This window comes from Stenella coeruleoalba (genome assembly GCF_951394435.1).
Source record: "Stenella coeruleoalba genome assembly, chromosome: 13".
Lineage (NCBI taxonomy): Eukaryota > Metazoa > Chordata > Mammalia > Artiodactyla > Delphinidae > Stenella > Stenella coeruleoalba.
In genome coordinates this window covers 64,828,476-64,852,392 of record NC_137159.1, presented here as the reverse complement: position 1 = coordinate 64,852,392, position 23,917 = coordinate 64,828,476, and the positions used below count along the sequence as shown (strand labels likewise).

Here is a 23,917-nt window from a genome sequence, read left to right as displayed (position 1 = left end):
AGGTTTTTCTCCTTCATCACTTTAAATATGTCCTGGTAGTCCCTTCTGGCTTGCAGAGTTTCTGCTGAAAGATCAGCTTTTAACCTTATGGGGATTCCCTTGTGTGTTATTTGTTGTTTTTCCCTTGCTGCTTTTAATATGTTTTCTTTGTATTTAGTTTTTGACAGTTTGATTAATATGTGTCTTGGCGTGTTTCTCCTTGGAATTATCCTGTATAGGACTCTCTGTGCTTCCTGGACTTGATTAACTGTTTCCTTTACCATATTAGGGAAGTTTTCAATTATAATCTCTTCAAATATTTTCTCCGTCCCTTTCTTTTTTCTTCTTCTTCTGGTACCCCTGTAATTCGAATGTTGGTGCGTTTAATGTTGTCCCAGAGGTCTCTGAGACTGTCCTCAGTTCTTTTCATTCTTTTTCTTTATTCTGCTCTGCAGTAGTTATTTCCACTATTTTATCTTCCAGGTCACTTATCCGTTCTTCTGCCTCAGTTATTCTGCTATTGATCCCATCTAGAGTATTTTTAATTTCATTTATTGTGTTGTTCATCGTTGTTTGTTTCATCTTTAGTTCTTCTAGGTCCTTGTTAAATGTTTCTTGCATTTTGTCTATTCTACTTCCAAGATTTTGGATCATCTTTACTATCATTATTCTCAATTCTTTTTCAGGTAGACTGCCTATTTCCTCTTCATTTTTTAGGTCTGGTGGGTTTTTATTTTGCTCCTTCATCTGCTGTGTATTTTTCTGTCTTCTCATTTTGCTTATCTTACTGTGTTTAGGGTCTCCTTTTCGCAGGCTGCAGGTTTGTAGTTCCCGTTGTTTTTGGTGTCTGTCCCCAGAGGCTAAGGTTGGTTCAGTGGGTTGTGTAGGCTTCCTGGTGGAGGGGAGTAGTGCCTGTGTTCTGGTGGATGAGGCTGGATCTTGTCTTTCTGGTGGGCAGGTCCACGTCTGGTGGTGTGTTTTGGGGTGTCTGTGGACTTATTATGATTTTAGGCAGCCTCTCTGTTAATGGGTGGGGTTGTGTTCCTGTCTTGCTAGTTGTTTGGCATAGAGTGTCCAGCACTGTAGCTTGCTGGTCGTTGAGTGAAGCTGGGTGCTGGTGTTGAGATGGAGATCTCTGGGAGATTTTTGCCGTTAGATATTATGTGGAGGTGGGAGGTCTCTTGTGGACCAGTGTCCTGAAGTTGGCTCTCCCACCTCAGAGGCACAGCACTGACTCCTGGCTGCAGCACCAAGATCCTTTCAGCCACACGGCTCAGAATAAAAGGAGAAGAAAAGAAAGAAAGAAACAAAGAAAGGAGGAAAGAAAGGAAGAAAGAAAGAAAAAGGAAGGAAGGAAGGGGATAAAATAAAATAAAGTAAGATAAAATAAAATATAGTTATTAAAATAAAAAATAATTATTTAGCAAAAAAAAATTTTTTAAAGAAAAAACGAACAAAAAAAACCGGACGGATAGAACCCTAGGACCAATGGTGAAAGCAAAGCTATACAGACAGAATCTCACACAGAAGCATACACATACACACTCACAAAAAGAGGAAAAGGGGAAAAAATGATGTTGCTCTCAAAGTCCACCTCCTCAATTTGGGATGATTCCTTGTCTATTCATGTATTCCACAGATGCAGGGTATATCGAGTTGATTGTGGAGCTTCTATCGGCTGCTTCTGAGGCTGGTGGGAGAGATTTCCCTTTCTCTTCTTTGTTCTCACTGCTCCTGGGGCTCAGCTTTGGATTTGGCCCTCCCTCTGTGTGTAGGTCACCAGAGGGTGTCTGTTCTTCGCTCAGACAGGATGGGGTTAAAGGAGCAGCTGCTTCAGGGACTCTGGCTCCCTCAGGCCAGAGGGAGGGAGGGAGGAGTGCGGATGCGGGGCGAGCCTGCGGCGGCAGAGGCCGGTGGGAGGTTGCAACAGCTTGAGGCGCCCTGTGCGTTCTCCCGGGGAAGTTGTCTCTGGATCACGGGACCCTGGCAGTGGCGGGATGCACAGGCTCTCCGGAAGAGGGGTGTGGATAGTGACCTGTGCTTGCGCAATGGCTTCTTGGTGGTGGCAGCAGCAGCCTTAGCGTCTTATGCCCGTCTCTGGGGTCCGCGCTGTTAGCCGCGGCTTGCGCCCGTCTCTGGGGCTCTTTTAAGCAGCGCTCTTAATCCCCTCTCCTCACGCACCAGGAAACAAAGAGGGGAGCAAAAGTGTCTTGCCTCTTTGGCAGGTCCTGACTTTTCCCTGGACTCCCTCCCAGTTAGCCGTGGTGCACTAACCCTTTCAGGCTGTGTTCACGCCGCCAACCCCAGTCCTCTCCCTGCGCTCCGGCCGAAGCCCAAGCCTCAGCTCCCAGCCCCGCCCGCCCCGGCGGGTGAGCAGACAAGCCTCTCGGGCTGGTGAGTGCTGGTCGGCACCGATCCTCTGTGCGGGAATCTCTCCGCTTTGCCCTCCGCACCCCTGTTGCTGCGCTCCCCACCACGGCTCCGAAGCTTTCCCCCTCCGCCACCCGCAGTCTCTGCCCGCGAAGAGGCTTCCTAGTGTGTGGAAAGTTTTCCTCCTTCACGGCTCCCTCCCACTGGTGCAGGTCCCGTCCCTATTTTTTTGTCTCTGTTTATTCTTTTTTCTTTTGCCCTACCCAGGTACGTGGGGAGTTTCTTACCTTTTGGGATGTCTGAGGTCTTCTGCCAGCGTTCTCTTGGTGTTCTGTAGGAGTTACTCCACGTGTAGATGTATTTCTGGTGTATCTGCTAGTGTTGGAGGGTATCCTGCAGTGGCGGGGGGTGGCTGTGGCTCACCGTGGAGACAAGGACACTGGCAGCAGAAGTTCTGGGAAGTACTCCTTGGCATGAGCCCTCCAGGAGTCCGCCATTAGTCCCAGCAAAGAGCCTCCAGCTAATTCTTAAGTATGGAGTTTAGTATTTATTCAGTGGTATGCTTCTTAGGGTACAAAAATATATCTAAAATTAGAGAGGTAGTAAGTAAATATTTGGACTGTGCTAGAAGGCATTCAGCTTCTACTCTACCCGTAACTTTAGGGAACATATCTAAAGTGGAAAGTGAGATCAAACAGCATATGACTTTACATTTTGGCATATTTCCATGGTAGCGCCATATGTTAGAAAAAACTGGAATTTCAAAATTGAATAACCTAACCTTGGGAGGGGCAGAAACCTTAGTAAATGTACTAAATTGGGGCTTGAGGAAGGACAGCATTTGAGGTAGAGCCAGACCTCAGGGTTTGGACCATTTGTGTGTCTCCACACCTGCCAATTGGACCATTTTTATAATTCTAGTTCAGATTCTAATGCAGAAAGGGAATATGATTGTTCTAGCTCAGCTTTTCACAGTAGACCCATAAAATGGATCGTGGTAAGCCGTGAATGGGTCAGACTTATTTCATAAAGCATCTCCATTGTGCAACAAATCAGCTTTATTCATAATTCTCCACAGTGGGGCGCTTGCATGGACCACGGTGGGGACATTGTTAGGCTAGATTGGAAAGTTGGGTATGACAGGCATCATGACGAACTTATTCATTGTTTAGTGTGCTAGAATTTTTATTTCATCATAGAAACACGGAATCATAATTAAGTCACCGAACACTAAAAATGGCTTTAAGGAGATAAAAAATGTTTTAAATATATGCTTGAGTTAATTTCTTCTCAGAATTACCTAAAGCAAGTACTTTAACCCTTGTTCATTCATGAAGTCATGGACTTGGAAAGGACATTGAAAAAACTCTTGTCCATCTCCCTGCCATCAAATAGGACTATGTTTTAAATACTTTAAAAGTAATTTTTTAAAATCACAAATATTAATCTTTGAAACAAGTTGAAACTGTAAGAAGAATATAAAATAAAATGTACCTTCCGACCCCAAAGCAGTACATTTCAAAGTATATCACAGTGATCTGTCTACATACTTTTCTCAAAAATTTTACAACGAAAGTATATATTCTTCTGTCCTATTTCATAGACCTCTTTCATATCCTGTCCAGCTTATTTGTCAGCATTTTTCTGAGCTCTTGTGTTTTTTTCTTAATTTTTGAATTTAATTTTATTTATTTTTTTATACAGCAGGTTCTTATTAGTCATCCATTTTATACACATCAGCGGGTAGATGTCAATCCCAATTGCCCAATTCATCCCACCCCCACCCCCACCCCCCGCCGCTTTCCCCCCTTGGTGTCCATACATTTGTTCTCTACATCTGTGTCTCAATTTCTGCCCTGCAAACCGGTTCATCTGTAGAGCTCTTATGTTTATTTTGTTATCTTGCTGCTTAATAATAGCATTTTCTTTCAGTTTTATAGAAGAATGTGACTGTTCTCTAATTTTAAAAGGTTCTACCTACTAGTAAAATTTCCATGAATTTCTAAATATGTTAGCTTGAACATTTGCTTTTTTAAAAGTTTTTGAACTTACCTCTTTAAGTAATAATCTTATAAAGCCAATTCTTTTTTTTTCATGTAGAATCTTTAATTTGATGAACCCTTAGCTCCATTATATCACACATTCCCTACCCCATCCTCCCAGTGTAGTATATCATTGCTGAGGTTAAATCAATATTCATTTCTTGTAAATGTTAAGTACCACGCTGAGTAGGATAGTGTGGTTTTTTTTCCCTTGTATAGGTTTTTTTTTCCCCCTAAATAATTGTGTTACTTTTTTGCTTAGTTTTCATCTTACCAATTGTCAAACCAATTTGAAAATTCATTAGCTCAGTTGTTTTTTTTCTTGGAACCCCTTTGTCTGGAACCACCTTTTTCTGTTCCATTCGACCAGTTGTTCTTATTTCATAGCTGTTCTATAATCTTGCTTCACCATCATCATGGAACTTTTCTTTGTCTTTCAATTTTAATGGATCTCTGGGTTTTTTGGATTCCTTATTTTCTCTTTCATGGTTTATTTTCTCATTTTGATGGCATACATCCTCCTGTAAGTTCCTGAGAAAGGGTCATGTGAGACAATATTTTGAGATTTCACATATCTGAAAATATATTTAATCTGCTGTCTTCCCTTGTTGATAATTTGATTAGATGTCAAGATTTAGGTTGAAACTGTAATGGTGGATATGTGACACAAATAGTGAACCCTAATGTAAAATATGGACTTAGGTTAATAGTATTATATCACTGTTCATCAGCTGTATTAACATATCACTATTCATCAGCTGTATTAAATGTACTATACTAATGCAAGATGTTAATAATAGGGGAAATGGGGGAAGTGAGGAGTTATGTGGAAACTCTCTATACTTTCCATTAAATTTTCTGTAAACCTAAAACCACTCAAAAAAATATTCCGTCTTTAAGTTGAATATCAGCCGCTTCATATGGTTCAACTTAAAAGTACATACACTTTCACTATTAAGTAAAGTGTTATCAGTCGGGTGCTTCACCCTTCATTCCTGCCATGCCTGGTGTCCCAGAGTTTGGAGACTCTGGTTAAATTTCTCTCCTTTGGTTGTGGAAGAGAAGTACTTGCCGGCGTGCTCTTGGTGGGGGCAAGAGCATGGGTTCCATTGTTCTTCATACAGATTTTCAATCAGTTCCCCTGTTTTTGGCCAGCTACCTTACTGCTGCTTTCTCTGGTACCTGGTGCCTCCAGTTCCTGAGATGTTCCAGGGTTTTTTGTTCACATCAGCTTGCTCCTTGTATCTAGGTATCCCTTCACAAGCTGGCACTTAGGTTTTAGCTCCTTCAACTCCGTTAAATAATTTACCACACTTTATCAGCTCTCCATGTACAAAAATTTGTGTCCTCTGTTGTCTCCTTTTGTATTTTTTGTTTTGTTTTGAAGATTTGTATCTTTTTTATTCATTTACTATTATTTGGTGAGATTTCTAAAGGAAGTAGAGAGGCATACTATGTTCAATATGTCTTGTTTAACCAATCTGCTTTCATTTTGATCAATAAGGGTTTGGTTTTAATTCATTTTGTTTTCTTCTGTTTTTAATAATTATTCTAATTTATTGGTTATGTGTTCTCTTTAGAGCTCTGGGCAGCTCTCTTTGGGAGGATGCTATTGAAAGATGGTGCTTTTTAGATAACAAATAATACTTAAAATGTCTGGAAAAATTGTCTCCAGAATCATGGTTGTGAACTAAAGTGTGTATTTTTAAGTTGTTCACAGGGCTTAGAGCTCCTGCCAGAGGACTGTTACTCTTTGGTCCACCTGGAAATGGGAAAACAATGCTGGTAAGAATTCTTTTTATTTTTATTTTTTAAACTTAAAAAAATATATATTTATTTATTTGGTTGTGCTGGGTCTTAGTTGCAGCATGTGTGCTCCTTAGTTGTGGCATGCGAACTCTTAGTTGTGGCATGCATGTGGGATCTAGTTCCCTGACCAGGGATTGAATCCGGGCCCCTTGCATTGGGATTGCAGAGTCTTAACCACTGGACCACCAGGGAAGTCCCAAGAATTTTTTTTTTTTTTTTTTTTGCGGTACGCTGGCCTCGCACTGTTGTGGCCTCTCCTGTTGCGGAGCACAGGCTTCGGACGCGCAGGCTCAGCGGCCATGGCTCACGGGCCTAGCCGCTCCGCGGCGTGTGGGATCTTCCCGGACCGGGGCACGAACCCATGTCCCCTGCATCGGCAGATGGAATCTCAACCACTGCGCCACCAGGGAAGCCCCCCAAGAATTCTTTTTAAATGTGCACGTTCTGTTGAGATATTTGGGAGATAATATGAAAAAAGAAACTTTTCATTGTCCCTGAGTCTATTACTTATGACTTGCCTTTGCTATAATATACTTTTTTTTATGGCCACACTGCGTGGCTTGCAGGATCTTAGTTCCCTGACCAGGGATTGAACCCAGGGCCACAGCAGTGAAAACGCCAAGTCCTAACCTCTGAACCACCAGGGAACTCCCAATTTTTAAACTAGTTTTTAATGACGAAGTAGGTGGAAACCCACATACGTTATCTTCCATAGTAGTTTGGGGCTGGCTAAATTTAATAGTGTAATTTTCATTATTTTCCCAAGTTAAATAATAAAATTTTACTGTAGAAGAGCTTACCTTACTATATTGAGTATCTTCCTAATCTTTGATTTTTTTTTTTTACTATTGTAACAGGTTTATTTAAATAAAATAATCAGCATGATACAGATTTCTTTCTTTTTTTTTAAATTGAGGCATAATTGACATACAACAGATTTTTTTTTTCTGTGTCCTTTTGCCAAAAGTTTTTGGTAGGATTTGGATATCTTTCTCCTGCATAGCTCTCCTAGAGGGAAAACATAAATAGGGAAAGAGTAACTTTTTCCGTTAGCTGTTTGTATTTCTCCAAGCAGTTATCTTCTATAACTAGGAAGAGAATAATACCCTCTTTTTTTTTTTTCTTTAACCTCTCCCTGTCACTTCTCTCTTAGAGAAAAAGAGAGTGGAAAGAAGCATAGCTCTTCCTAGAGCTTTTCCTCATTGCTGAGAAGAAAACACATTGATTGCCATATGTTGAGAATTGTGTCATGGCTTATATTTTTAGGAAATCTTTTCTAGAACTTAAATTGATCAGATGTGGTTATCTTTTTAAAGCAGTTGAACTAATATTTACCCTTGTGATTTTTAAAGGCTAAAGCAGTAGCTGCAGAATCTAGTGCAACCTTCTTTAATATAAGTGCTGCAAGTTTAACTTCAAAATACGTGAGTATTCTTTTTTCCAGTATTGTCATGTTCTAAGTTACTGTCTAAACGTTACTGTGTTAAGTATAAATGGTAAGAACATTACACCAAAATGTTTTTATTTGAGTTTTATATCTATTATTTAGATATGCTGAATATCACTCTTCAAAGTAGAAAGTTATGTGCATTTGCTAGGTTCTTTTAAAATTGAAATTATTCTGTTAAATACTGTATTTGTTTGCTAGGGCTGTGTATTAAAGTACCACAAACTGGCTGGCTTGAACAATAGAAATTTATTGTATTGTATTTTGGAGGCTAGAAGTCCAAATCAGGTATTGGCAGGGGTCTTAATTTTGTAAAGTAATTAAAAATAACTATAAAATGATACTTTTCCTGGTTAAATTTTACTTCCTGTGTGAAATTTTATACGTAAAATTGTTATTAAAGTAGGTTTACCCATATTATGCACATACTATAACAGAAAGCATTGTCTTGGAAGCTAGGAGGTAGGGATTCCAGCCTAACTTTTACATGCCAAGCTGGCCTTAAGAAAGTATCACTTTAGGCTTTACTTCATTTATTTTTTAAAAATATAAACCAGGTTCTATTTATTAAATACATAGATCTTCTTTCAAATTCATGTACAAGATTTGTTAGCAGTTATGAATAAGTCTTACTATATTTACTTCACTTATAAAGTGTTGATGTCATAAGAGGTGATCTCTTGCAGTTCCTTCCGGCTCTGAGAATATTTGTTTTGAAGATTCTAACTCTGGGGTCTTTCCTTTTTTCTTTTATTTAATTTTCAATAAAAAGAATAGATGCCACCTAGAGAACAAAATAGTTTTTGCAGTAGATTACCACAAACCTCATGACTCTTTCGTTAGATGCTTTGGTGCATAGAATGGCTTTAGTATAGTATTTCAGCCCCTGGGAATGTCTTAAGGAGTGTTCATAGACCTCCTAGAAATACTTTGATATTTATTGACAGTGATATTGTGAGAATGGGTTTTCACGGTGTTCTCAATAGAGCAAGTTTTATTTAGATCATTTTCCAACTTACCTGCTTCTATAAATATACCCTGCAACCTAGGGCTTAAGAATACGTGCCGCATCTCTCTCTTCTCTAGTATTCCCTCTTTCTCAGTAGTTATATCCCAATAGCTATTCCATTCTCAAGTCTTAGGAATGCAGAGTGAAACAAGACAGAGATATTTGTCATTTTTTAAAGTACTCACCAGACCGTCTTAAATAATAAATAAGTAGTCTATTTTCTAAAATTATAAGGGACAATTCAGGAACACTCCCATACCCCCATTCCTTAAACCAAATCTTTGGTTGTTGCAAAGAAAGGAAATTAAATTCCTAGGTTCTAGACTTTTAATAGTGAAATTTAAAAAGCTGGAATAATCTTGCATTTTATGGGTATAACAGTGTATATAATGCCTTGTTTTAGGTGGGAGAAGGAGAGAAATTGGTGAGAGCTCTTTTTGCTGTGGCTCGAGAACTTCAACCTTCTATAATTTTTATAGGTAAGAACATGTTTTCCAACAACTTAGTTGAGCATTTGTAAAATTCCCTTTTCCAAATGTGAGGGATATGATGGGAAAGATTATTCAGAAGTAAAAAGTTTTTTTTAATTTATTTTTTATTGAAGTATAGTTGCAGAAGTAAAAAGTTTTAAAGAAGCACAAAGTTAAAAACTGTCTAATAAATTGAGTAGGACCCATTATATTAATAACCTAAGTGGTAAACTAGAGATCCTTTTATTTCCTCTAGATGAAGTTGATAGCCTTTTGTGTGAAAGAAGAGAAGGAGAACACGATGCTAGTAGACGTCTAAAAACTGAATTTCTAATAGAATTTGATGGTGTAAGTATTGATTATGATATTTTTAATGTGGTAGCATTTTAGGGTATTTTCCTATTGAATGGCCCAAATTAGAAATAAATATCTTTATTATGTTTTTCTTTGTTATTTATCTAAAAGTATTGAAAAAAAAATTTGGCTTATAGGTACAATCTGCTGGAGATGACAGAGTGCTTGTAATGGGTGCAACTAACAGGCCACAAGAGCTTGATGAGGCTGTTCTCAGGTAGGGAGATTTATGTAGAAACGCACACATTTATTACAGATGTATTTACTCACGTGTTCATCTGACGTATTTCTTGTTTCCTTCTCTCTCAATTTTAAGACTAAATTCATTATTTTCCTCTCTATATCCATCTTCTGGTCTCTTGTTACCAACTGAAGATTTTGAGGACAGGACCAGCATGATATCAGGAAAACTATTTTTAACTTTATGGTTTTAGGAAAATTACTTATTTCTTCTGGGTTGGATTAAAGTATCAAAACACCAAAACTGATTTTTACCCTCTTTTACTGGGCTTCATGAGAAGCTGATAAAGCACAGCTCATGGGAGCCATATGCTCTCTTCTCCTGTGTTTGATCAAATGTATTCCCTTTCTACTGGGAGGATAGTTTGGCTCAGCATAAAATTCTTGGATCTCCCGTTCTTTTCCTGAGGAATTTATAACATTGCCCCATTGTTTCTAGGATTGGATGTTGCAGTGTGAAAGTCTGAAGCCAGCCTGCTTTTATTCACATTTATGGGTTAATCCAGTAGGGTTAGTGTCTAATCTCCTTTCTAATACTACTACTACTACTTTTGTAGCCTTTGTTTCTGTGGTGGTTTTTGTTTTCTTTTTTATTGGTTTCCTGATCTCTGCAAACCCATTTTTCATCTTCTGTTGTCTACTTCTTTGAGCCTTTGTATGTCATTTCCTTGAGCCTTTATATCTCACTGAGCTCTTATTTCATAGGAGCCTTTTTCTTTTCATCAAATTATTTTATTTCTTGGAAAGATATTTGGTCACAATTTTAATTTGCTTTAAGGCAAAATCCTCTTGTGCATGTTCTTCATTTTATCTGTTTTATGTTTAATGTATTCTTTCCCCTCTTTTTTTTGGCACTGTTTTTTAAAATCAGTCCTATGCTTTTGTCTCTTTTGCTTATTAATTTTATTTGAATAAGGGGAGTTTTCTTGGAAAACCTAATTTGGAAGGATATTGTAGAAGAGGTAGAAAAGTAAGATAGCAACCATGTATCTTGAGTTGTCCCATGAATACCCTGGACTGGTGGGCAGTCTCCCTGACTCACAACAAAGCCGTACCTGATAAAGAAGTATATGTGTATATAAATAAGCGATTGGGTTGATTTAGTCTTCTTCAACTGAAAAAGATTGGTCATTGCAAAACAGCTTGTCATCTTGCCAGACTGATTGATGTCGTCTTACAAAGATGATGTATCTTTGAGTTTCTTTGTTCAGACTCATCTTCCTTGCCATTCCCTTGCTACTGACTAGGGTCACATGATCTGCAGAGCCAGTCCTCACATGTTTGTTTAAATATGGGGAGGTAGTTTTATTATCCCTCAGAGTGTGCTCTCTGTTTCCTCTGGAAAATTCTGCTCTGACAGCCATGTCTAAAATTTGCAGTGGCAGGTGCTGTCTGTATTCACCTTTGTCAGTGTAATTTTCACTGCCCTAGGCAGCCCTTCTTCATACATTTTAGTTCTGTAAATGTTATGTAGTTTGTTGATGATGGAGTTTACATTTCTGTTTCTGTTGTCCTTGTTGGTTTTAATTGTTTTGTTTCAAGAAGACAGCAGAGATCTGTTTCTTCAACTTCTTATATCAGATATTTTGTTTTAAAGTGTTACTGCTGTTAAAAAAATACAAATACATAAATGGTTAATTTAATTCTGACAATATTGAATTAAGGATTTTTAAACATTAACTAGAATTTTTTTAACTCTTTATTGGAGTATATTTGATTTACAATTTTGTGTTAGTTTCAAGTGTATAGCAAAGTGAATCAGTTATACATATATCCACTCTTTTTTAGATTATTTTCCCATATAGATCATGACAGAGTATTGGGTAGTGTTACCTGTGCTATGCAGTAGGTCCTTATTAGTTATCTATTTTATATATTTAACTAGAATATTTTAAAAGAGTAACTTTTATACTGATAACTACTAAAATGTATTCAAATGCCTTCAGCATTATATTTAAAGCTTTGTTCTTGTTATGTGCTACTTGAACTGAATTATCTGTAAATTCAAAACTGTATTTCTGAGATGGCTTGAATCCTTTTTTTAGGCGTTTCACCAAACGGGTATATGTGTCTTTGCCAAATGAGGAGGTATGTATCTGTGTTTGAATTTTTTTTAAGGCAGAAACAAGAACTACCATCTTGACAGTATTAAGTCTTCCAGTGCATGGTACCGCTGCATTGGAAAAGTTTGGTGGTTTCTTAAAAAGATAAACAGAAAACTTACTGTAAGACCCCAAAACTTCATTCCTAAGAATCTACCCAAGAGAAATGAAAACATATGTCTACACAGACATGTACAAGAATTTTTATAACAGCATTATAAATAATAGCCAAGAACTACAGAGAATCTAAAATAGTCTTCAGGCTTCCCTGGTGGCCTGAATCCACCTGCCAGTGAAGGGGACACAGGTTCGAGCCCTGGTCTGGGAAGATCCCACATGCTGCAGAGCAACTAAGTAGACCCCGTGCTCCGCAACAAGAGAAGCCACCGCAATGGGAAGCCCACACACCACAACGAAGAATAGCCCCTGCTCGCCGCAACTAGAGAAGGCCCACACGCAGCAACGAAGACCCAACACAGCCAAAAATAAATAAATAAATAAATTTTTAAAAATCCTTAAAAAAAAAGTCATCAGTTGGTGAAAGGATATACAAATGTGGTATATCCATTTAATGGAATACTGTTTAGCAATAAAAGGAATGAGCTACTTACACATACCATAATATGGATGAACCTCAAAAACATACTAAATAAAGATGCCAGATGCAAAAGATTTCCTATCATATGATTCCATTTTTATGAAATGTCTAGAAAAGGCTCACTTCTGGAAACAAAGTAGATAGTGATTAGGTAAGGCTGTGGGTGGAAGTCGGGATTAACTGCAAACAGGCACAAGTGAACTTTTTGGGGTGATAGAAATGTTCTAAAACTGGATTATGGTGATGGTTGCACAATTCTAAACTTACTAAAAGTCATTGAATTATACACTTCAAAAGGGTGAGATTCCATGTTACATGAATTCATATCTCTATAAAACTTTTTTTTTTTAAATTGTGGTGTCTAGCTCAGACCCTTAGCATCCTTGGTAGTAACAGCAGCTACTTTCTTAGTGTTTTATTTGGATTGTTTTTAACCCTTTCAGGAACTCTCAAAAAATTGTTATTTTAACAGATATATGTGTGAGGCTCTAAGAGGTAGAGTGGTTTGTATAAGATCATTCAGTTCCTAAATCCTGGATATTTTATTAAGCCAATTCTTAGGACTGATAATTCTTTAAAATTTCTTTTCAGACACGACTACTTTTATTAAAAAATCTATTATGTAAACAAGGAAGCCCATTGACCCAAAAAGAACTAGCACAACTTGCTAGGTGAGTAATTTGATTTAGTCTATCTTGCAGTTGTTTTTTTTTAAGAATTCTTTTTGTTTTCTTTAAAGTAAGCTCATGTATGAAATGAGTAATTTATCTATCAGAAAACTTCTTATTGTTTCATTCTCTACTTCCTTTACCTTCTCTCATCTCATTTTCTTATATATATGGTGTCTAAATTTTAGTTTCTAGATCCTCTAGAAGACATGACCTAAACAGCTAATGATGGTAGTATATATTCTTTTTATAAATTTATTAAAACTTATAAGTGGTATTAAAGTAATTTTTAATAAATTTATTTTATTTATTTTTGGCTGTGTTGGGTCTTCGTTGCTGCATGTGGGCTTTCTCTAGTTTTGGTGAGCGGGGTCTACTCTTCGTTGTGGTGTGTGGGCTTCTCATTGCGGTGGCTTCTCTTGTTGCAGAGCACGGGCTCTAGGCACGCGGGCTTCAGTAGTTGTGGTACACGGGCTCAGTAGTTGTGGCTCATGGGCTCTAGAGCGCAGGCTCAGTAGTTGAGGCTCACAGGTTTAGTTGCCCCGTGGCATGTGGGATCTTCCTGGACCAGCCCTCGAACCTGTGTTCCCTGCATTGGCAGGCAGGTTCTTAACCACTGCGCCACCAGGGAAGCCCTGAAGTAATTTTTAAAATGTAAAACATCTCATATCTGCCTACACCAACACATATTTTCACTTAAACTTATTTTGCTTACACATAATTTTTTTTTCTTTTTTTTTTGGTACGCGGGCCTCTCACTGCTGTGGCCTCTCCCGTTGCGGAGCGCAGGCTCAGCGGCCATGGTTCACGGGCCCAGCCGCTCCGGCATGTGGGATCTTCCTGGACCGGGGCACGAACCCGTGTCCCCTGCATTGGCAGGCAGACTCTCAACCACTGCGCCACCAGGGAAGCCCCACATAATTTTTTTAAACTTCGACTTCTTCAGCTTTTTTTTATGAGTGGTGTATTAAGTAGAAACTGAATATAGGAGATACACTCATGAATTTTAGTCATTGAAAAAAATCTCATAAAGTAATTTAAAATGTTCAACAAGCATGTGAATAGCTAGTTATGTTGGTAAAAACTCTGAGTTCCCAGATACCTATGAAAAAATAAATTCAGTACTTGGAAATACTGAGATCCTTCTTTGAATTCCAATAAAATATTTTGCTAATAATGTTTGTGCAGTTATTTAACATAGTACATGATAAGTAAATGCTTTTTTTCCCTGTTTTATTTCCCTCTTCCTCTTTGCCTCCCTAGTTCTTAGTTCCCTTTGATAGTGTCTTGGCTGCCCAGGATCTCCACTGTGGCATCCCATTCAGGTGTGCCTCCTTTTGCCAATGTCTTCTATCCCAGACCCTTCCTTCACCCTGTCTGTCCTACATTTAAAGAAATCTTCCTTGATTGGCCCTCATTTCATCAAGGCAGTTCTCTTTGTGAAGATAAAGACTCATTAACTTATAGAGAAGTAATTGTGGTTATGTGTCAGTTGGCCAGCAATGGCTTATAGATGTTACCTTTCCAGGGCACAAATTTACAATTTAATGGAGCCTCCTGGAGATATAGTATACTTTAATCAAAGGAATGGTTCTAATAATGAAAATTCGAGGCATTATAAGGAACCAGTCGGCTGTTTGTTTTTAGCAAGTAGGCCTTCCTCTGCCCTTCAAATCAAATCACATAGCTGTCTGCTTGATAACAAAGGCAAGCTAGGTTTTACTGTCTTATTCTGTGGAGATTTAAATCTGCAAAGGTGAAAATAAGTTGCTCTTTCTTCTTTCCCATTCTCAGAATGACCGATGGATACTCAGGAAGTGATCTAACAGCTTTGGCAAAAGATGCAGCACTGGGTCCTATCCGAGGTAGGAATACAAAAGCTTGAAACATTTACAACTGTTTATTAGACCACTTCAGAAGTTTAAGAAGTCCCTATTGAGAGGTATTTTTTATTAGTAAGAAAGCAGTAAAACTATATCAGTGGAAAACTTGATACAAAGTTTCTAGACTTAGGGTCAACAAACCTTTCTGAAAATAGTTTTAGACTCATGGGCCACATATGCTCTGTTGCATCTTCTTCTTCTCACTCTTCTTCTGACTCCTTCTCCTCCTCCTGCTCATCCTCCTCTTTTTTTTTTTTTTTTTTCCAACAACAACAAAAAGCTGTGAAACCATTCTTAGCTCACAGACAATACAAAGACAGTCCGTGGATGAGTGGACCATGAGCCCTGTTCTGGACAGCAGGTTTTGCTTCTTGATAGTAGGTTTGCAGCAGAAAACTCAAGAAAATGAGAACTTTTTAAAGCAAGTGGAAAAGAATAATAAAGGGAAGATTTTCTTATCTATTTTTTGGTTCTTTTCATTTCAGTATTCTAGTATGACTTGAAATTAATGTGTGTAAGGAAACATATAAATAGAAGTTTTAACTTTTATCATTATATGTTATCTTTGAAAAATTGCAGCAAAGTATATCATTCATTGCTCTGTTTTGATTCAAGGTAATTTGTTGACTCTGAAATACCACATCTATCACTTTTAGGTTATGTTAGATTAAACTCACTGTGATAATCACTTTAGACTAGATGTTCTCAGCTACTCTTCCACAGGCAGCATGGGCAGTGGATGGGTGATGCTCTCAGGTATGCACTCAGATTACTGGCTATGGTGGTAAAATTGAACATGGAACATTCAGCTTCTAGAACATATCTCTAACAGTGAAACAGGGTACTGATTAAGAACTGCTGCTTTAGAGAATAATAAATGTAATCTTGAGAATATAGTTTGAAACTCTGGGTAAAGCATTTTAGTCAAGCTTTCTTTCTGCAGGAGGCATGAAATCTTGTTCAGATACTGGACTCAGAATCAGTAGCTAATGTATAAATCGTGTATTTTTTAGAATATTTTAGCTGTTATTCTGAAACAAAGTTGTTGGCTTAAAACAACGAATGCCTTTTATAAAGAACAAGTTGTATTATTTTAAGTTTACCATGAAATTTGTAGAATCTGTTGTTCTTGAGCAATATATAAAGAAATTGAATGCCTTCCTAAGAAGGAATATTATTCTAAGCATTTATAAATTGTATGTGCTCTTAATATTAATGTATGTCTCTTTTAATATAATGATTTATATTGAACATATACTTTTAGATTATTGTACTTCGTTAGTTTAAACTTGGAAGTCTTTTTTTTGTAAGTGACTTTTATATTTTACAGAACTGAAACCAGAACAAGTGAAGAATATGTCTGCCAGTGAGGTATACTATTTTACAATTATCTTTTTTTCGTTCTGGTCCTCTAGATTGTAAAACATATCTTTTGTCTGGATTTTTCTAGTTTATCTGATTAGAAACTAGAAAAAGTTAATTTTGCTTCATTTCAAAATATGGAGGACTGTCCAACTAGTCTCTTATGGTGTCCTTTGGTAATACACAATAAATATACATAATCATTAAGTCATTTTCTGTCAAATCATATTACATAAATACTAAACAGAACAAAATTATAGGCAACTTGAGGATTTTATACATTATGAATATAGCTTGTAACAGGTTAATCCCTTGATGTCCTATTTTGTTAGTTTTTCAGTAATGTTTATGTCTTCCTTATAAAAGCAATACAGTTTCCATTGTAATGTAATTCATTACATTTAAAAAATATGGGAGGTCCCCTTATGAGATGCTGAAGCATTTCTTCTGAAAAAAATTGCCAGCAAAATATAGAATTGGATATGTGGAATGATCATAACTATGTAACCAGCCAGTTTAAATCAGATTTGAATTATGTAACTTATCTCTCAGAGCTCAGATAGCACCGAAACATTACTAACCAAAGAGACTTCATTCTTGGAACAGAAGAGAGAATAGAACTCCAGTGGAGTCCAAATGTGAACTGAAAACAAAACAAACAAAAAAAAACAATAAAAAACCCCAGAGGCATGGGCTAGAGGCTGGTGGCTGGCTAGGGGATCTGCACATTACACTGCAGAGAGTCCTGTCCAAGTGAACTCTTAACATAGAGAATAAATGTACTTGAGTATGAGTACATTTTGGCAGTCTTTTTTCTTCAGGCTTCCAAGTAAATTTGAGGTTGTCTTCAGGCATCTTGTGCATGGTGCTTAACCAACTACATTACTAAGAAAGCCTTCAGACTTCTTGCAACCACCTTTTTCCATTTCAGCAGTCTAGTTTACCTGGAGTGTGTTTGACATGAATGAAGCTTAGGAACAGAGAATTCCACATGTCATATACTTTGGTGTTTAGCTACTGTTACCTTAAAAATTCATGTTTAAAGTATAAGTTTCAGGTCCCTTTTATCTGATTCATAATTTTGATTCTACATTTTTCTAATTTTTAAAAATGTATTAGTACTGTCTTAAGGTAATAATTTATTTACAGTATCCCATCAATATATGATTTTTTAAAATGTTCTTATACTTATAGCATAACCTAATAGTACTTTTCTACCCAGAAAGTAAGCATTGTGCATGAATTATTTCTTTTCCACACACCACTCTCCCTACCTTGGACTCAGGACAGGTAAACTTGATATTTCATATATGTACTCTGGCCCCCTAAAGTTGAGGAAAGGCCCATTGTGTGACATTTTAGGCCTCTGTCTTTGTCCCTTGGACAGACCATATACTAAAATTAAAACTACTGAATGAATTACAAAAAATAACATTACTGGTACCTTTTGTGACCATTCCACTAATTGTGTGTAGTCAGGTTACAGTGTTATAGTTTTTGGTTCTACTGTATGCTTTCATTCAGTTTAAGTTTATTTTTAACCTAATGATTTTAGTATTAATAATTTGATAATAGCTTTTAGTCATTAGTCCTGGCTTATGAGTTAATATTTTTAAAGAACTTAGAAAAGTCTGGCAATAGTGAATACTGCATAGGTATCCATTAAATAATTTTAAAATACATAAATACTAAATAATGGCAATTTATTATAGAGATCAAGGAAATCCATTCTATTTTCTTATTTATGAGATGACAGAAAAACACAAGTAGTTTGGTTTTAAAATTGTATACTAGAATTTTTTTCAGCCATTCTTCGGTACAATTTTAATAATTGTGTTATCAGGTGCTGGTCTATATGCAGAAATTTAGATGAGATATACCTAATTTGCCTTTTATAGTTTATTAGAATAGAAACTCAAATAATTGTGTTGGAATTCTGTGTTTTTAAAAGGTAGTGCTGAAAATCATTGGTTATAAATTCAGAGTATAATGTACTTTGTTTATAAAGCACACAGTTTGTATCCAGTTCAACTTTATTAGTTCTTTTATTATTTTGTTTTGATAAGACTTCTTTGCTATTTATTTTTCCCTCTTTACTGAACTAGCTACCGGTTGATTTTTCCTGTTAATATACATTAGTCTCTTAGTAACTTTAAAATATCATATTTTCTATATAACTTTTAAAGGTTACTTTCCATTTACAGTTATTACAAAATATTGGCTATATACCCCATGTTGTACAATACATCCTTGAGCCTATCTTACACCCGATAGTTTGTACCTCCCACTCCCCCATGCCTACATTGCCCCTCTCGCCCTCTCCCTGCTGGTAACCACTAGTTTGTTCTCTATATCTGAGTCTGCTTCTTTTTTGTTATATTAACTAGTTTGTTGTATTTTTTGAATTCCACATGTAAGTGATATCATACAGTATTTGTCTTTCTCTGTCTCATTTAGTTCACTTAGCATGATATCCTCCAAGTCCATACATGTTGCTGCAAATGGCAAAATTTTGTACTTTTTTATGGCTGAGTAGTATTCCATTGTGTGTATAATATATGTGTGCATATATATATATTATACACACACACACACACACACGCACACACACCATATCTTTATCCATTCATCTGTTGATGGATACTTAGGTTGCTTCTATATCTTGGCAATTGTAAATAAGGCTGCTATGAACATTGGGGTGCATGTATCTTATCAAATTAGTGTTTTTGTTTTTTTCAGATATATACCCAGGTGTGGAATTGCTGGGTCATATGGTAGTTCTAGTTTTAGTTTTCTGAGAAACCTCCATACTGTTTTCCACAGTGAAATACACACACACACACACACACACACGCGCGCGCGCGCGCGCACACGCACACACACACACACACACACACACACACACACACCCCGAACTATGAACATAAATTAGAATTTCATCAAAAGCTTTTGAAACCTTAATCTTAAGAACAGATATTCAGGAGTATCATAGATAATACTCACATTACATTCATCATTCTTCTAAATTTTGGGCTTTAGGAAGAGCCAGTATGTGTTTTACAGTTAAATAAGGAGCAAATAGGGGTCATGCAGCGATTATGGTAACAATATATCCTTTTCCATTTTGACAAATTTTTCAGATTAGGCTACAAGTTACAAATGTAGTTGATTTTCTTAATCTATGCTATGTTGATATTAGAGAGGATGTGAAGTAGTTAGATTGGGTTTTATAAGAGTAATAAAAAGAATAATATAGATAAATATCAGTTGTTGAAGTTTTATCTCCAGTTCTTCTTTAACTTCTCATTTGGGAGCAAAATATACATGTGATAATACATAAGTGATAATTTTTAATACCGGTCATCTTGTGCCAAACTCCATTTTGCCTTTTGAAAATCCTTAGGTAAAAATTAGGTATTTATTAACTCAGTATTGTTTTATTTTACTTTCTTGAAGCCAATTAAAAATCTCAGAATATAAGACCAAATTGACATAAAAATGTATTATAAGCAATACTAATATTAGAAAATTTCAGACATAAGCCTCCTCCAAGAGCTCTTTAACTGCTCTTGTAGTTAAAGAGCAATATTTCCTTCAAAGTCCTGTGTACATCTTGTAAACTCCTCTTTCCTTTCTGATAAACCTGGCATGAATTTAGCTAGAGTGTGTTTGTGGTGAGTGAGACTTGAGAGTGCAAAATTCCGTGGAACTATACGCAGAAAAAAAACTGGAAGGAGATAAGCCAATAGTTGTTGTATATCTGAACGGTGGAATTGTGAGTGATTCTTTTTTCTGATTGTCTGTATTTTGTCAAATTTTCTGTAATGAGTATGTTTTGTTTTTATAATGGAAAAATATTGCGATTTAAAATGTTAATACCTAGGAGCTAAAACGTGAAATGAAAGTATATTGGTATAGCATTTTGGTAGGATTTCTTATATAGCAAACTTGCCTAATAAAGAATAATATATAAAATAAGATGATTGGCATGATTTTCTAAGAATACATCTCTATATATTTTAACATTAATAAACAGCATCATTACTTTTATCCATCATTGGGTTAACTATTGCATATGTGTTCATCTATCGTCATGTGTGTTTTTTTTAATCTAGATGAGAAATATTCGATTATCTGACTTCACCGAATCCTTAAAAAAGATAAAACGCAGCGTGAGTCCTCAAACCTTAGAAGCATACATACGTTGGAACAAGGATTTTGGAGATACTACTGTTTAAACCTGCAGAACGTTTTACTTTCCAAGAGAGAAACCTACCATCTTCTATGAATAGTTATCTGCTACAGAAACTCAGCCTAAGTTTACAGGACTTTTCAGAGTCTTACAATTATTTGTGCACCCCAGAAGATGAACCGTAAAATAAATTTAAATAAAGTATACAATGCAAATGGAATATTTTGTTTAAGGCCTTCTTGCCTTGATGGTCACAGATATCCCGATGGGCACTGTAAGTTAGAGCAGAACAAAAACTGATTCTGGTCTTCTTTACCAATATAATCATAATGTAAATAATAATTTGTATATTATGTTGCAGATGAAAGTATTCCAGAGACAGTGAATGGTAGAAGACACAAGAGCCTTTGGTTGTTTGTCTTCTGACATCTTTTCTTAAAATAGTAATTTTTCCTATTTTCCTTTCCTACTGTTGTCTTTACTACATTATGGGTGATTGGAATGCCAAACACTCTGTTTCTTTTTTTTTTCTTTTTACAAATTGTGTGCCAAATGAAACTTTTTCCTATGTAACAGTAGTAGGAAAAAAGTATTTCGAAGGTTTTTTTCTTCTTCATAAATCTACAGACATTAAACAATGTATCCTTTTCACTTTTTATTTTTCTATTACCTTTCTACCAAACAATTTAGAAAGTAATATGATAGCAACAAAACAAATCTAGTGAAATGGAGAAGGAGAAATTTTGATGTTTTCAGACACTCTGTCATACAACATGTAGATCAGTCCTCCTGTGACCTGATGTATTTTTTTTTCTAATATATTTGTCAGAAATCTATTGTAGACTGTTAACTTATTCCTAATGGAATTTATTTTCTGTTAGAATTCTAATATTTAAGAAAGCCAATTTTAACTGCTGTAAAAGTGGTTTCTGTGCAAGAGAAGGGAAGTACTAGGAGCTAAGACATTTCTAATTTATTGCTTATTACTTTCTTACTGTTTATAGGATAATTACAAGCCAGTGGATTTACCATGTTTTATTCTTAATAATTATTAATCCCTCCAGTGAAACTTTAAAAAAAATTACTGAATTTTTATACATTGCATACATTTTATAGGTTTCTTGTGCTCACTTTGTTAACTAAAAAGTTTTAGTCTGTTAAGCTGCCTTTTGTTCCCCAAAAATGTACAGTAATTCTGTTTCTTGTTTGTATAAGTATGCCTGGGTTTTTATTATAAAAACGTCATTGTAGGAAGTAGAGACTCATATCATGGCCTTTTAAATATTGTAATAAAGGCAAATAGATATTTGCCCTTAGTTTACTGGTTAAAAGTTTGTTTATAGAAATTTTCTTTGGTGCTTTTATGTAAAATGTCATGGGTGGAAATAATAATTTTATAGTAGTAACAAATATTTTTCATTTAGGAAAAATACCTTTGGTTTAGAGAGAATATATTAAAGTTAAAAACTTGCCCCCACTAGATAAGAATTTTATAATGAAGACATACATTCTTCTTCACTTTACTCTTTCTCATCTTAAAGATTTATCTAAATATAGAAGGTGATTTCTTAAGATCATGTGCTATCTGTAACCATAACTTAAATCATGTTTCTTCTAACCATAGAACTCCCTGGATAATAAAAATGAGGGTTGAGATAAATAGAAAAAAAATTTTTTAAGCCAGAACCATACATATTTTTAGGTCATGAGTAGTATCTTTCTAAGGTCTCAAACACTAAACCATCCAATATAAAATATTGATAATGACAGATGATGAAATATACACGATGACAAGAATTAGGAACATCCCAAATTAAAACATTTTCAATAAAGCTCATAAAATTTCATTTTTTCTTTTCATTTAGAAAAAGATTAACATTATTGATACTTGGATAACTGGTCAATCGTATTAAAAGTCTGTGCGCTTTAAATTCAACTTTTAAAATATAAACTCCTTTAAAATTATCATAAAATTATCTGCAATAATTGAATGTAGCTCACTTTTTATTGGGAAAGGTTTTAGGTAACAAAGACTTCAAATGTTATATAAAAGTCAAATTAATATTGTTATAAACATTGATTCAGAATTATATTACTGTATGAATATCCATCCGTGTATGGAAGTTACTTTAATTTCCTGATGAGGTCTAAAATTGAGCTTAGTGCTACAGAACTATTTTCTTTGACTTAACTATGACCAAGTTTTATTTTAAGCTGTGTTTCTCTCATGGAAGGGCCATAAACATAGAATAATTATATAGTAGGATGTGTAAGGGATTGGTTTGGTCTTTTTCAATAAAGATAGAAGTTGCTGAGGTTTCCCGAATTAGTATTAGGCTTAGATTGTGACCTTGTAGATTTTGCACTGAGGTCTGTGTCATGTTATTTCGTAAAAGGTAATGTTTAAACATTAAACGTTAGTGTGTTGTTCATGTAAATATGGCAGAGTTTCGTAAACTAAATTAAAACTTACTGATGTACTGGACTTTGAGCCAAGGGAAAGAATCAATACTGTCTTTCCAGATATCTTAAGGGTAAAAGCTTATTCTAAGACAGTCTGCCAATTGAGGTTATTAGATTTCCGACTTGCATATATACTTTGTGCTTGGGAAGAATTGGAGGAAAATCAGATACTAGAATTCTAATTTAATTAAATATACAGCAGTCTTTGTGTATAGTGTAAAATTCATTATATTTTGTACAAAAACTAATTCTTTTGGTAGAATGAACCATTTACAGTTTGTTTTTGGACTCTGAGTCAGAGGGTTTTCCTTTAAATGCCTGTCTCAGTTTTACTCTGGTCTTTTGTACCTTTCTTCAGAAGAAATGAATTAAAAGGTTCAGCTGCATAAGTGGGTTTTTATCCTAATGGATTGGAAATAAATTATAAACTTTATTTTGCTTTTAATTTTTTTATTTGAAATTTTTTGAGATTTCAGAGGTTGCAGTCTGGTATTGAACGAATAGCTTTTATTGGACTGACTCTCTTGCCAATAAAAATGTAAAGTCTGAACAAAGTATAAAAAACTGTGATTAGAAGACTCTAGAAAGCAATCAAAAACAGGCAAAAACAACACAAAATCATATACTAGAAGAGATCCACATTAACTAGCTTTTTACCATGAGGGCAATTTCCAGCTTGTGCAGTGTGCTTGGAAATAGAATTCAAGCAGAATGTGACAGTCTTGCTGGGCTGAGGAGTCATTTGGGGCTTCTAGGACAGCTTGAAATTAGGAGGGAAATTTTGAAAAGGAGAGAGCTTCAGAGATCTAATCCCCCAAATCTGCTTGCAAATTCTTTTCAAATGCTTGGTGGATTCCAAAATTGTACCTGTGCAGTGTGATATTCAAAGGAACCCAGCAGAAAGCAATACTTGAAGTCCAAGGAACTGA

General features: G+C 35.8%; 1 protein-coding gene across 2 annotated transcripts in view; it reads left to right on the top strand.

The window, feature by feature from the left end:
- SPAST (spastin) overlaps nt 1–23,421 on the top strand; it is a 62,532-nt gene extending 39,111 nt beyond the window's left edge. For both annotated transcript variants that reach the window (XM_079940253.1, XM_079940252.1), the window contains exons 8-17: nt 6,102–6,176; nt 7,553–7,624; nt 9,060–9,135; nt 9,383–9,474; nt 9,618–9,697; nt 11,766–11,808; nt 13,012–13,091; nt 14,883–14,953; nt 16,302–16,342; nt 20,449–23,421. In XM_079940253.1, coding sequence (XP_079796379.1) covers nt 6,102–6,176; nt 7,553–7,624; nt 9,060–9,135; nt 9,383–9,474; nt 9,618–9,697; nt 11,766–11,808; nt 13,012–13,091; nt 14,883–14,953; nt 16,302–16,342; nt 20,449–20,571 — 753 coding nt within the window. In that variant the 3' untranslated portion in view covers nt 20,572–23,421. The remainder of the gene's footprint in view (nt 1–6,101; nt 6,177–7,552; nt 7,625–9,059; nt 9,136–9,382; nt 9,475–9,617; nt 9,698–11,765; nt 11,809–13,011; nt 13,092–14,882; nt 14,954–16,301; nt 16,343–20,448) is intronic.
- Nucleotides 23,422–23,917: the final 496 nt, after the last annotated feature.